Source organism: Monopterus albus, unplaced genomic scaffold (genome assembly GCF_001952655.1).
Source record: "Monopterus albus unplaced genomic scaffold, M_albus_1.0 scaffold355.1, whole genome shotgun sequence".
Classification (NCBI taxonomy): domain Eukaryota; kingdom Metazoa; phylum Chordata; class Actinopteri; order Synbranchiformes; family Synbranchidae; genus Monopterus; species Monopterus albus.
Genome location: NW_018128235.1, coordinates 614,795 through 629,378, shown reverse-complemented (window position 1 = coordinate 629,378; position 14,584 = coordinate 614,795). Strand labels below are relative to the sequence as shown.

Below are 14,584 nucleotides of genomic sequence, written 5' to 3'. Positions count from 1 at the left end.
CCCAGATTATTTCTGAATACAGTAAGTGTCTTTAGATCCTGTGTTTTGTGACTGGAATCTGGATTTATCTCTCTTTCTGCCCAGTGAAACTCACCTGTCTGAGCTTCCACTCCTGCTCCTGCTCCGACTCTTTAGGCCTCAACGGATCCTTGAACGCTGCCTCTGTCTCCATGGTTACGGGCTCATAAGGTACCGGCGGCAGCGATGGCTGCTGTTGCAGCTGTTGTGAGGGTGGGTGACGTCTGAGCGGCTCACTGGACAGCTGTGTCTTGTTGATGCGCTGAGTTGCGCGGTTGTCCCGAGCTTTTTGCTGCAGTGAAGAGAAACCAATGACCGATGACTTCGCTAAAATGTATGTTACTGTAGCTTATTAGCTTCAATACTTCTTATTATTATTTTTATCAAAGATCCGTTGTCAGTGCATAAACTCCAGTCACCTAGCAGTTATCTCTCCAGCTACAGCAGGCACCAGCATATCAGCGGTTGGTTAGCTTTCTGTACGCTAACCCAACAAAAACATGAAACCAAATTTCATATGTTGTGTGGATAGCTGTATATTACAACATGTTGTGTTGTTAGCCTGTCTGTAACCACAATGATGTGAAACAAATTTATGTTATTGGTCTGTATCCTAGCCTAGCCTGAATAAAATAACGTTCTTAGCGTTAGCTTGTAGACACTCACCACATAGGGCGCTCGGTCCTGAGAACTGGCCTTCCTCCACAGTTTGGCAATCTGCTTCACTCGTGTTGACCAGTCTGACAAAAGACAGTCTTGTTACATATGTACTCTGGTACTACTGGTACATGAATGCTTGTTTAGTTTTACTTGTGATATTTTGACTACACAAAACAGAGAATACTTTTGTGTTTCTGTGTGTAATGGTGAGTACCAGGGTACTGCTCCCTGAGCTGGGGATACTTGGTGTTGCAGTACAGCACTGGGGCGACCGTTGCCATGGTTCCCAGCATCTCTTCTTTCTCCCACTTTAGCATCCCTCTCTGAGTTGTTGACAGTGCATCCTGCTCACCCTCTGCCACTGCTGCCTGACTGGCCGGCACAGGGGTGGGACCCTCAGGGACGGGCGTCCTACTGAAGCCCACTGGAGCCTGGACACCACTGGGCATCGTGGGAGCAGCTCGCGTCAGGCCATTGGTCAGCGGGAGGTAAGGGAATGCTACAGCTGCTCAGGAACAGTTTTAATTATCAATACATCTGATCAGCGCTTGACTGATCAACATAAATATGTGTCAGCAACAGTACAGTACTGCAAGCACCAACAAGTTACGAAAATAACTTGTAAATAATTTGTAACCGAAAATAACAGACATTACCATTTGTTTTTAGCTGAAATATGGCTGGGAAAATTCTTTCATTTGACTGAAAGTCACAATGAGCAAAACAGTGCAGGTGCATGTTGAAATATTTTAACTAATCATCTTGTAATGACTGTTATTTCAGTTCTACTTCCTGAGTGTGAATTATCATATGCAGTAAAAGACAACAATATGCAGGCACTGTAAAATTGGTGCTAAGGTAGAGTAGGCCACGTTAGCAGCATGGCTAACCAAAACACAACAAAAACTCACGGGATGGAAATGTGAATGAAGCCACTCATGTCGACTTGGCACAATGTGGCCATATCGTACACATCTATGACTGTCCGCCCACAAACCCCTTCCCCCTTACCCCCCCCCATGCAGCTCCATGAGTTAAAACACAGCAAAGAGTTGTATTTTTGCTGGACCACTGATATTGCGAGATGGCTTTTTCCTCAACAAGAAATATTGACACATATTAATATCATGACATCTCATGACATCCCTGTCCATGATTTCCAGTCTGTAATTCTTCAACATGCTGTCAGCAACTGCATAGCAAGATGTGTTGAGTACAGCGTCAGCTGTCTTTCATCCACCACACTGATCCTTCCTTTTTCCCCATCAACACCATAGCAACTACTGGTCTTTGTAGTAACTTTAAGCTAGGGTATATCACCCTCAGTTCTCTAATCTATCAAAATGCAAGACAGCCTTTTCCATCACTGTAAAAAAAAAAAAAATTCAGGCCGTGCGCCACATGGCTGAGTGGTTATGGTGCACGATATATCCCCTTGGGTTCATGACGTCAGCGACTCAACTCTGACCATTGACAGCCCTGTGACCAAGTCTATCTCTGCTGTTTGCTGTCTGCCTCTCTGAAATTACTTAATAAAATTAAATAAAATAGGTAAATAAAAATAGAGGCCAAAAGGCCCAAAATAAACCTTTAAAAAAAATCTGTCAATGACAGAAAATATAAACATAACCTCAGGCTGGAAACATTCGTCTTTAGGTGGAGAAGTTAGCATTTTTCTGCATACCTGTGTGCTGTGTGTGCGTCTTGCTCCCAGGAGCAGTGGCGTGTTGGTATCGGCTCTCTACTGATTGGCTGTTATTGCCTCCATCTGGACTGAGGACAGCTGTGAACACCTCCTCCACATCTTTTCCCTCCAGCTCTGCTTGCACACACAAACACACACGTTATAAGTCAGCCACTCAATGGAAAAACTGTTGAGGTGGGTGTGTCAAGTCACCTGGAATTTTGTAGAGTTTGCCGAGGATGGCGCCTGAAACACAGTGACACACTTCTGATCGTGAAATGTTCATCTCAGGTGGGAATATTTTTGCAAAGGTATATATTTTGATGCCAATACTACAAATCCTAAACTTTCAAACTCAAATTCACCATCTGTGACCATCTTGTCAAGCTCAGGACTCAAGATGGCATCCAGAGGCTCCTCCTGGACTGCTTTCTGGCCTCGTCCACCGCTGTCTGTGGTGTCAGAAGAAGTCAAGATGGGGTCATTGGCCACAGAGCTGATGTCCAGGCAAGCTGAAAAAGCAGCAGCAGCAGTCAGTGTTATCAGCAGGAGAAAAAGAAGCAGCACTTGATGTTATTGGAAGGAGAAGAGGAAGCAGTCTGTTTTCAGGAGGAGAAGAAGAAATTGTATAATAGAATAAAAGACAGCTAAATTAGCTACCAGCTAAATCAGCATTGTTCATGTTCCAAACTATAAACAAATACAGGATAAAACTGGTGTCCAAGCTGCAGCCTACATTATATTGATTGTTACTTTTAAAAGTTTATATCTGCTTACAGAAGCGATACCTTTCAGTTCCATTCAATTCAAATAGCGCAATTCACAACAATTGGCTCAGGACACTTTACATTATCAGGTAACAAATCCCCCTTGAGCAAGGGAGGGGGCTGCTAGCGTGTTTCTGGTAAAACAGTGATTAAGTAAAATACACTATACTCTGTACTGCACAGTGGTTGAAGTACAAGAACTTCAAGTGCAACAGTTCTACAGGCAGGAAGAGAGATCAGAGTTTAGGAGACTCTAGAAGAGGAGGAGGTCAGCCTGTGGAGTCTTACCAAAGGGAGATGGTGAGCACTCCACCTGGAACTGACCTGAAAATAAATACGCACGATTACTGTTTGAAATCCCCAATCATGAACCAGATAGAGTCTGAAGCAACGAATCACAAACCAGGGACAATCTGTAGCAATCAATCAGGATCCAGAGCGACAATCTGAAGCAATCAATCAGAATCCAGAGAAACAGTCTGAAGCAACCAATCACAAACCAGGGGACCATCAGAAGCAACAAAATCAAAATCCACAGACAGTCTACAGTGACCAATCAAAAACGAAACTTAAAAAGTATTTTAAACTACATCAGCACTGCAGCCTGCCAGGAAAAGTGAGGCCCGTCTTCTTCTTCGTTGGTGGTATTAGTTGTCTGACAGCGAAACAGCAGTTAGTTCTGTTACCAATACCACAACAGGCCTTTTCTCTGTTTTGTAAAAAGTCTCACTTGTCTATTTTATACCAGGACACATTTTACTCTGGCCTTTCCCAGAATGCTTTTCACCCCAACCAGGTAGTTGAAAGAAAGGAGTAAAGAGTGGTGACAGGTGAGAGTGTACCTGCATGTTCTGTGGCCAGAATGTGAGGGTCAGTGCTGAGAACGTTGCACAGATCCATGAGAACATCGTCTGACATGGCTGCATGGTCACACACACGTCATGACGACACACACACACACACACACACACACACACACACACACACACACACACACATGACAACAAGCTCATGTGGAAAAAAACATGTGGAAAAAATAAAAATCATAAAAACAAACAAAAAAAAAAAAAAAAACTCACGCAGCGTTCCCTGCTTCCTGCTGGAGCTGGTTACAGTGGCACCACCTCCTGGTTGGCTGCTACCTGCAGTCATCTCATGCTGCGCCCTCCTGTCTGCCTGCCGGCTCCGATCCAGAAGGTCTCGGCCGAAGAAAGCCTCCTGGAAAAGGGGGGCGTGCCACTCAGAAGGCTGCAATTAACTGAGGTGTGTTTGCATGTGCACGTATGTGTGTGCACGCATACATTACCTGTAGATATGATGGGAAAGCCTCCTCCAGCTTCGTCTTTTTCTTCCTGTACCTCTTCTTGACCTGGTCGCTCTGGGGCACCATCTCCATGGTGACATCAGCTTCCAATGAGCCTGAAATACAACACAAAAAATATAATAAAGTGACGTTTCGGCATTATGAGTATTATTGTATTCTCTGCTTTTCAAGACATTATCTGTGTTACTAGATTTTTGTGTGTAACAAGATATTTGTGTTGCAAAACACATTCTTAAATGTTTGTGCATTATTACGAAATCATTTCTACATTATCATGGGGAGATTTTTCTGTTACAAGGACATTTCTATGGTATAAGATGTTTCTACGAATAAATTAGAATATCGTGGAAAAGTCCATTTATTTCGGTAATTCAACTCAAATAGTGAAACTCGTGTATTATATACATTCAGTACACACAGACTGAAGTAGTTTAAGCCGTTGGGTCTTTTAATTGTGATAACAAAAACCCACCAATTCACTATCTCAATAAATTAGAATACCTCATGAGACCTATAAAAAAGCATTTTTAGTGAATTGCTGGCCTTCTGGAAAGTATGTTCTTTTATTGTATATGTACTCAATATTTGGTAGGGGCTCCTTTTGCTTTAATTACTGCCTCAATTCGGCATTACATGGAGGTGATCAGTCTGTGGCACTGCTGAGGTGGTATGAAGCCCAGGTTTCTTTGACAGTGGCCTTCAGCTCATCTGCATTATTTTGTTTCTCATTTTCCTCTTGATGATACCCCATAGATTCTCTATGGGGTTCAGGTCTGGTGAGTTTTCTGGCCAGTCAAGCACACCAACATCATGGTCATTTAACCAACTTTTGGTGTTTTTGGCAGTGTGGGCAGTCACCAAATCCTGCTGGAAAATGAAATCAGCATTTTTAAAAAGCTGGTCAGCAGAAGGAAGCATAAAGTTCTCTAAAATGTTTTGGTAAACGGGTGCAGTGACTGTGGTTTGCAAAAAACACAGTGGACCAATGCCAACAGATGACATTGCACCCCAAATCATCACAGACTGTGGAAACTTAACACTGGACTTCAAGCAACTTGGGCTATGAGCTTCTCCACCCTTCCTCCAGACTCTAGGACCTTGGTTTCCAAATGAAATACAAAACTTGCTCTCATCTGAAAAGAGGACTTTGGACCACTGGGCAACAGTCCAGTTCTTCTTCGCCTTAGCCCAGCTAAGACGCCTCTGCCATTGTCTGTGGTTCAGGAGTGGTTTGACAAGAGGAATACAACAACTGTAGCCAAATTCCTTGACATGGCGGTGTGTGGTGGCCCTTGATGCCTTGACCCCAGCCTCAGTCCATTCCTTGTGAAGTTCACCCACATTCTTGAATCAATTTTGCTTGAGAAGCCTCTCAAGGCTGCGGTTCTCTCGGTTGGTTGTGCATCTTTTTCCTACCACTCAACTTTCTGTTAACATGCTTGGATACAGCACTCTGAACAGCCAGTTTCTTTGGCAATGTTTGTGGCTTATCCTCCTTGTGAAGGGTGTCAATGATTGTCTTCTGGACAACTGTCAGATCAGCAGTCTTCCCCATGATTGTGTAGCCTAGTAAAACAAACTGAGTGACCATTTTGAAGGCTCAGGACACCTTTGCAGGCGTTTTGCGTTGACTAGCTGAGTGGCATGTCACCATATTCTAATTTATTGAGATAGTGAATTGGTGGGTTTTTGTTAAATGTGAGCAAAATCATCACAATTAAAAGACCCAACGGCTTAAACTACTTCAGTCTGTGTGTACTGAATGTATATAATACACGAGTTTCACTATTCTAATTTATTGAGCTGCACCTGTACATGGTTTTATGAAGATGTTTCACTGTCATTTTTATAATAAAACATTTCTATGGAGAACATTTATCCATTATTACAAAAACATTTCTATGTCATTAAGACATTTCTACATTAGATTTCTAAGTTATGTGGACATTTCTACATTTTTTATGAGGATGTTTCTACATTATGCTTATATTACAAAGGCATTTCTACATTATGTGTATGCATCATGCTTCTCCGTTATGAGGACATTTTTCTGTTACAAGAAGAACCAGATCACAAGGATGTTTGAGTTACGAGGACGTGGGACTGAGCCAATAAAGGAGGTGTGGTTGTTGTCACAGGTACAGGTGACATCACCTCTGACTTGGCCGAGCAGCATCTCCATCGAATCTTTCCTGCACAATTTGATCCGGGTTGGTCCAGACTTCCCTCCACGCTGACGCACCATGAACCCTCCAATACCTGAGCCATACATAGAGACAGATAGGTGAACATGAGAATAAGACGTATGTGAAACAGTTGTTCTGTTCTTCTGCCTCTTCACCTGGTCTGTAGGGTTTCCTCTTTCTCTTCTTGCTGCCGTCTGTAACCTCCGGCTCCTTGGCGGCAATGTCTTCTTCGTGGGCGCGGTCGCGCTCGGGGCTCGAGTCAGATTTCATCTCGCACTCCAGATCACCTGGAAAAAATGTTATACTGTGAGGACATTTTGGAAACATTTGTACTAGTTTGTATGAGAACTCTAACCTCCACGAATGGGGTCCAGCTCTGCAGGGGTGTCGGGCTCTGGAGGCGTCTGCAGGACTGAGACGCTATTCTGGTTGATGATCCTCAGCTTCAGTTTGGGTTTACTCCTGTGTACAGAAAGTGGTCCATCAGTCCGAGAAGCCAGAGAAGAGCAATAAAAAGAAAAGGGCGGTGCGTTTACCTGCGGTACCTGCGTGGTGATGTCAGAGGTTCAACCAAGGACTGCAGGTGAGACAGACCGGATTCTGTGAGACACACACCATCCTGAGTGTACGTCTTTGAGTCTACAGAATCAAAAAACATTATTTAAGTAAAAATGGTTTATATTATTATTTCTCAGGTACTCATATGAATATTGAAGTCCGACTGACCCAGGTCTGATCTGGTCCTGGAGACAATCTGAGCCATGGCGGGAGATTCCAAACTGTCCGACCTCCCTGAAACGCAAAGATGGATCAGCATCATGGAACAAAAACAAACAAACAAAACCTTCTTAGATACACTTAGGTTACTTTTAAAACCTCTCAAATCAGTAGGAACCTTTTAGGACCTTTTTGGATCCACTTATGATCACCTTAAAAGCTCTCAAACCATTTGAAATCTTGTTGCATGCCAGATTTTCAAAATAAAAGCCTTTGTTTTGTAGCAGGAAGATACCAGACACTGAAGTATGCTGGATTTTTTAAAATCAAGGCCCAGAGACAGTGACTACTCTGGGCTCTGGAATAGACTGGACTTTACCGTAGGAGCCACAGCTATGAGTCCTGCACAGTGAACAGTCGAAGCCGTTACCAGATGCGACCTCCACCTCATCCTCAGAGCAAAGCCCCTGACACACCGCGTGGATCCACCTGTACACACACAAACACAGATACATAAGACACGGAAGTAGGAACAGGGTCTACACAGTCCAGACCAAGTGAACTTAGGGTGAGTGTTACCTTCTTGGGTATGTTAACAGTGTGTTACATTGTTGTCTGTGTGTTGTATCAGTGTGTGGTGTCACGTTACCTGTCGCACTGCTGACACTGCAGTATCAGCTCATCCTGACTGTACTGTTGCTGACAGACTGGACAACAGCTCAGACTTGCACATGGTCCACAGCGACTGTAGTTACTCTGCCAATCACAGTTCAACCCCGGAGAGGTGGAGCCACAATGCACACACCACACACACCTGGGGAGAAGTAGAGAACACTTGTTAAAGAGGAGGAAATGCAACCACAACACAGGTGAGCCACAGGTAACAGCAAGGTGAGTGACAAGTGAGTTTATTTCCAGTCAGGTGAGTGACAAATGAGTCAAGTAAGTGACAGGCGGCACTCAGATGAGTGGTAGGTAGGTATAGCTGTCCATCACATCTCACCCGAGTCAAACACAAAATAGCAGCTGCTGGGGACAAGCTGAAGTATAGGAGCTGGTATATTTACACATTTCCAGTGCTGATGACAAACAGCAGCATCACACTCTGCTGACAACTGTTTGGGCTCAGCCGTGCCAGTGATTCTTCCAACACTCTTGTTATCAAAGCTCAGTGTACACAGTGAGTGAGAGGTGACAGTTAGGTGACAGACAGGTGGACCCACCACTTGCACTTCCATGCTCCTTTAGGCACTGTGTGGAGGGGCGGGTCCAAGCAGTAGGTATGGTAGCTGATGTCACAGTCGTCACACAGCAACAGTCGCCCAGGGTCATTGGCCTCACCACACGCCTCACACACTGTGCACTCCAAACAGCGCCACCCTTTGGTCAGAACTACCCGAGTCACCTGAGGACAACCGCACAAAAAGAACAGATTACAGTGTAATCATACTAACCGGTTTGTGACAAGATTATAATAAAACCAATAAACGAAAGAGTAATAACCAGATTATGAACAGAGCAATCAGACTGTGGGAAGAGTATTCCACAAATTGTAACAATACAGTGATACAAGTAGAGCAGCCCAGTCATTGAAAATATAATCTAATTATACTAAGAGGAGTCAGACAGCAGGTAGGATCATCAGAATACAGCGAGTAATCTGAAAAGCACTAGTCAGACTCTGAACTGGCACCACTCACGACAGCCACAGCTGAAAAGAGAACTTAACCAAAGCAAATGTTAACATTACCAGTTAATGCTAGACTGTTTGATGTTAATGGTAATGATCACATTACATTACTATTGTTTGCCTCTTTGCTAGCTAACGAGCCAGCGGTTCACGTTTGCGTTTAGTGAGCTGACAAGCATCTCCACCTCAGTCACACCAGCTAGCTAGCTAACTCTGTAACATTATTAGTAATGTTAGTCTCTAGAAAAACACTGTTATATTCCAAGACAATTCAGCTAACGTTAGTCGGCAAGTACGTAAGTTCCAGTAGCAAGCCAACAGGCACTCTGTGTGTTTAACGGCAATCGATACTGATGCCCACCAACTCTGTCCACAGTTTCTCACTGTATGTCAAGCAGGGCTGCCAACCCTCACGCCACATGTCCATTTTCTAACAGACAAAAACAAATTTATAACTGACATGGCGGTGCCAAAAGAACAGCGCATCGACAGCCAAGACAGCACACAGCGACTCTCCTCTCTTCTCATGTCCCACACAGGCAGGAGAGAATATTTTGCCGTCACTCTTTTGCATATAAACACCGACATTATTGTGGTCGAAATCATCACTGAAATTCATGCCATTTGATTTACTGACTGTCTAGGCTACACATAGAAAAAAAAGAAAAAAGTGTAATAGACGCAATGAACAGCTGAATCTGAGTCAACTGACAAAATTTCTAAAAATATGTAAAGACAAATATTTTAAAGAACTCTATCTACTGATTCGTCCTTACTGAGCCTTCCTGTACACACAAAGCCCAGAGAAGCAGGACTTGTGTTTCAGTGGGTACTGACCTTGACGTTGACACAGTAGGGGTGGTAACACTGTCCACACTGAGAACAGGCCAAAAGTCGGCCCTCGGCTCCCTGACCAAAGCTGCCACACACCACGCACATGTCCTGCACATACATCAAACAATAACACACACACACAAAAATACACATTTTCATTAATGATTCAGATTATAGGCAAAAATTCTTGAACTTGGATGTGGGATATAACAGACAACATGTTCGGACCAATCACAGCCTCCTGTGTGTGATATTATCTGGAGGTGGTTCCGGGAACCAGCAGTAAAACTGAAAATTAGCTAGTCCTTTCAGAGTACTTCACAAGTCCGACTGTGGAAACTAACATGCTAATGTCAGCAATATATGAAGGATACTTCCTACTTCCTTTCCTTCTTTGCCTCCTCCTGTCCTTCTATAACTCCTTGTAACTGGGGTTGTCTTTGGCCCAGTATTTCTCACTGTGAATTATTAAGAGTGATATAATATGTGGACTGATTCTTAGTCCAGATGAGTCCGGGTATGCATACCTGTCTGAGTGTGAAGTGGTCTGAGGTGGAGAACATCACCACCGTGTTGTGCATCGAGTTTTCCTCCTCCTCCTTTGTCTGGAATGGCTCTATGTAGCCGCACTGACAAAGAGGAAATAATCATCGTCAACTACTGGTCAGCTGAGCCCCTCCATCTGTGTTGCCATCAGGTGTGTGAATGTGTTCTTACTCCAGATGACACAGTCAGACTGTCCTGAGTCTTCGGTCGGCTCCGTCCTCGCCCTCCTCGTCCTCCTCCAACACCTCCTCCTCTAGACCGCCTCCGGCCTGGAAACCCAGAACCACGACCCTGAGGGGGGGAGTAACATAAAACAACGACAACATCATGATGGGACATACATCACACATTTTGTTACCATGAAAACATTGAAGAAGCACTGCTATCAGCAGGATACCATGTGTTTCAAACACCTCGCGCTCATCTTAATTCTCAAACGTCCCACGCTAACTTTAGTTCCCAACCACCCCAAGCTGTGGAGCGTTTCCAGAATGCCCCACACTACCTTTACTTTCTGGATGCCCTACAGAAACTCTCTTCCTTGTTTGGAATCAGCAGCCATCACTGTAACCCAGTCATCCTAAACCCTGAGCTGTGAAACCCTGCTGGTCTCAAATTTGAACCCTGGTTACATAAAAGGAAACAAAGACCCTGACCTGGTCTCAGGAGTGCTTTATTGTTTACCGCTTTACAGCCCAGAGGGGTGCAGCAACGCACAAAGTGGTAGCTCCAGCATGCACACCAACACAGAAAACTGCTACACCCCAGAGGAGAAAGGTTAGTCAACAAAGTTAGTTAGGGTGTGCTTCTTTACCACTCTCATGCTCCAGTGAGGGGAGTCCAGTGGGAGGGGCTTGGGGCTGTCCCACCCTCCCTCCCCTGTGGAATCCTGGGAGGATGAGGGGGGGCTCGCCACCCTGCGAGTGCTCCACCACGAACCCTGAGATTGGGAAGGAGGAGGAGGATGTGGGTGGAAACAAAATGCAGTGACATAAATGTAACAGGCAACAAACAAAAACTTAAAAATAAAATCAGGAAGTACCGAGACATCATCATGGCAACATCCAGGATGAAGACAGTCAAACAGGGACACACACAGTCATACTGGGACAGACATACAAGACAGTCAGAATAAGATGCCAACATAGACATACTGGGACATAGAGAACAAGTGTGTCAGTGAACAAGAGGTAAGGAGCATGACAAGGAGGAGGAGCAACTATTAACTATCATCCTCTGGGAGAGGTCAAAGGTCACCCACCTGCCTTGCCCTGGTTCTGCCAGGTGAGAACTTCCTCTTGGAAATGGCAGGTTTTCCCATCCCAATCTTAGGAGTCAGGAGGAGTGCGGTAGTGGGAGGAGCCTGTAGGAGAAAACAGAGAAACAGACATCACCAGGAGGAGACATGGGGTGTCCAAGAAATAAAGTTTGCATTGTGAAAGTAAACTCAGATATATGCTCATAGTTTACCATTTATTCATGTTAATTTTTTATTATTAGTCTCAACTTACAGGAGTGCTTATGTAATAATGTAATGAGAGTAGCTCTCACTTTGAGGAGAAGAAACCGACTTTTTTTTCTCCTTAGAAGCCAAAGGAGTTCTGATGGAAAGTTTCTTGAGGTTATGGATATTTAATACTGATTCGTTTCATTACATTATGGCAATTGTTAGCCAATAGAAGGCTTTTTTTGGTTTCCTAAATAAGCTTGTGACTTGAGATGTTTAACTGAGTAAAACTGAGCTGCATCTTTATCCTGTATTGCAATACACTATTTGGCGACTAGTGACTATCTGCCAGGAAGGAGTTGCCCTTCCTTAGCGCCCGAGCCTTGTGCAGGTTGGATAAAATGTTTACAAGGGGCACCTGCAATTAATTAAAGTTAGCATGGGGCATTCAGGGAGTAATGTTAGGGCTGAACATTCAGCACACAGTGTTCAGGGCGTAAAGGGAGCATGGGGTGTTTTTCAAGTTTTTAAATTTGAAAAGGCATTCGGCCAAAAGAAGAAAACAAGGAGGCATTACCTTGGACAAAGGAGGAGACTCTCTGGCGAGGAGGGAGGCCCGTAGAGGAGGCAATGGTGGGGTGAGAGGGGGTGGGGTGATGGTAGCTCTGGCAGGCGAGGTCTCAGGGGAGGCCTCAGTGGAAAATGGGGACTGCCGCAGGCGGATGGCGAGGTCATCTGATGGCCGGGAGGAAGAGGAGCAGGGAGGAGGAAGAGGAGGCCGCAGTGTCTGGCGGGAAATGGGAGTGGGGCTAGGGGAGGACAAGCACAGAAGGGAGGTGGGAGGAGAAGCAGAAGCCATCAGCTCCATCACCTCCAGGTCCAGGGAGGGGTCCAAGTCCAGCACAGGGCTCACCAGCACTTCCTCCTCCATGTTGGATTTCTCCTCCCTCACCTCCTCCTCCTTTCTTTCCTGGTTTTCACTCTTTGGCTGTTGCATGATGACTGCTTCAAAGCTCTTGTCTGATGCCAGAGGCTCCTTCTCCTGCTCCTCCCCCCTCCCTGAAGCCTCAGCCTGCAAATGGTGTTCCTCTTTGGTCGGTTGCCTTTCACAATCCCCGAGCCATTGTCCTCCATTGGTCAGTTCCTCTTCAAGTGGGTGATCCACCAGAGGAGGTGGGGTGAGGGTGGAACAAGTGGGGGAGGCCTCCACAGAGCTAGATCCAGGAGGAGGAGGACATGGTAAGCAGCAGGAGGAGGAATGCTGTGTGAGGACGGGAGAGGTGGCACTAGCGTGGTGGTCCTCAGTCAGCCAGACTCCTACAGAAACAAGGGCCAGGAGGACACATTAAATTCTGGACTACAAGATGTGGCAAGGGTGATGCTTCTTTACTCACAAATAGTCGGTCCAGTTGGTCCAACTGACTGCAGTTGGCATTACTGTGAGCATTAGCGCCATCGACAGTATGACTGGACAATAACCCTCAGTGCAATACCTGTAAATATAGCTCATACAGATTATAGAAAGTTGTATAGGTCTGTAGTTCTTAAGTACTCTGTTTTATCCCCCTTTATCTCATTTCAGGGAACATTCCTTTGTCTCTGCATTGTTTACCGTCTGTTTATGCTGCTTTTTCTGCATTGTTTGCACCGTTTGTTGATGTTAATACTGCTATTTTGTTATATTACACAGCCTTATGCTGGTTTACTGTTTTGCACATTGAGAGCCGATGTACCCGAGTCAAATTCCTCGTGTGTCCGTCACACCTGGCCAATAAAGCTGATTCTGATCACTTCTTCAAGGTAATTCAAAGTTAATACATGTAACAATACTTAATATGTATAACCAGAGGAGGACGATGTATTTGTACCCTTTCAGTTCTTCTGTGGTGCCCAAAGGCAAGAAAATCTTTTACTGCCATGGCAAAAGAAAGAGATATAATCAATCTACTAGTAAACTAGCCTATATTAATTCTTATAATATTAGGGATGAAGACTGACCTCAGGAGAGAAAAGAGAAGGTAAAGAAAAATGGTCAAGCAAGGGGAGCAGGAGAGGGGAGAGAGAAAGACCAAAAGAAAACCTTCCAAATATTTAAGTCTGAATCGGACCCGAATTGGCCTAATATTTCAAGATTCAAGTCTTAGTCTGAAAACAAAATAACTATGAAAAATAAATAAATTAAAATATACAAATGTGCCAAAATGAATAATAAACTAGCAGGTGAAATCCTCAGGATTGGGACCTGGTTGCAGACATGGTGGAAACTGGGTTACATTCATTCATTCATTTTCTACCACTTAGTCCCTGAACGGGGTCACGGGGGGGGCTGGAGCCAATCCCAGCCGGCAATCGGGGGAAGGCGGGGTACACCCTGGACAGGTCGCTAATCCATCGCAGGGCTAACACAGAGACGAACAACCACACACACACACACTCCTATGGGCAATTTAGAGACACCAATCAACCTAAGCGGCATGTCTTTGGACTGTGGGAGGAAGCCGGAGTACCCGGAGAGAACCCACGCAAGCACGGGGAGAACATGCAAACTCCACACAGAAAGGTCCCGGGTGGGGCCCGAACCCAGAACCTTCTTGCTGTGAGGCAACGGTGCTAACCACTGCGCCACTGTGCTGCCCTAACTGGGTTACAGTTAAACCTAAAACAATAACCACTAACCCTAAAGCTAAACTTAAGATGGCTAGAGTAGACAA

General features: G+C 44.8%; 1 protein-coding gene across 1 annotated transcript in view; it reads right to left on the bottom strand.

Annotated features, from left to right (window-relative positions):
* kmt2ca (lysine (K)-specific methyltransferase 2Ca) overlaps positions 1-14,584 on the bottom strand; it is a 64,563-nt gene that overhangs the window by 37,018 nt on the left and 12,961 nt on the right. Inside the window, 24 exon segments of the mRNA XM_020625484.1 lie at positions 95-310; positions 685-758; positions 893-1,183; positions 2,363-2,497; positions 2,576-2,608; positions 2,728-2,874; positions 3,418-3,453; positions 3,972-4,049; positions 4,209-4,347; positions 4,436-4,548; positions 6,608-6,712; positions 6,795-6,926; positions 6,995-7,101; positions 7,176-7,278; positions 7,366-7,431; positions 7,736-7,845; positions 8,006-8,170; positions 8,580-8,761; positions 9,884-9,988; positions 10,408-10,509; positions 10,598-10,717; positions 11,241-11,366; positions 11,688-11,789; positions 12,451-13,190. Of these exon segments, the coding sequence (XP_020481140.1) occupies positions 95-310; positions 685-758; positions 893-1,183; positions 2,363-2,497; positions 2,576-2,608; positions 2,728-2,874; positions 3,418-3,453; positions 3,972-4,049; positions 4,209-4,347; positions 4,436-4,548; positions 6,608-6,712; positions 6,795-6,926; positions 6,995-7,101; positions 7,176-7,278; positions 7,366-7,431; positions 7,736-7,845; positions 8,006-8,170; positions 8,580-8,761; positions 9,884-9,988; positions 10,408-10,509; positions 10,598-10,717; positions 11,241-11,366; positions 11,688-11,789; positions 12,451-13,190 (3,527 nt within the window).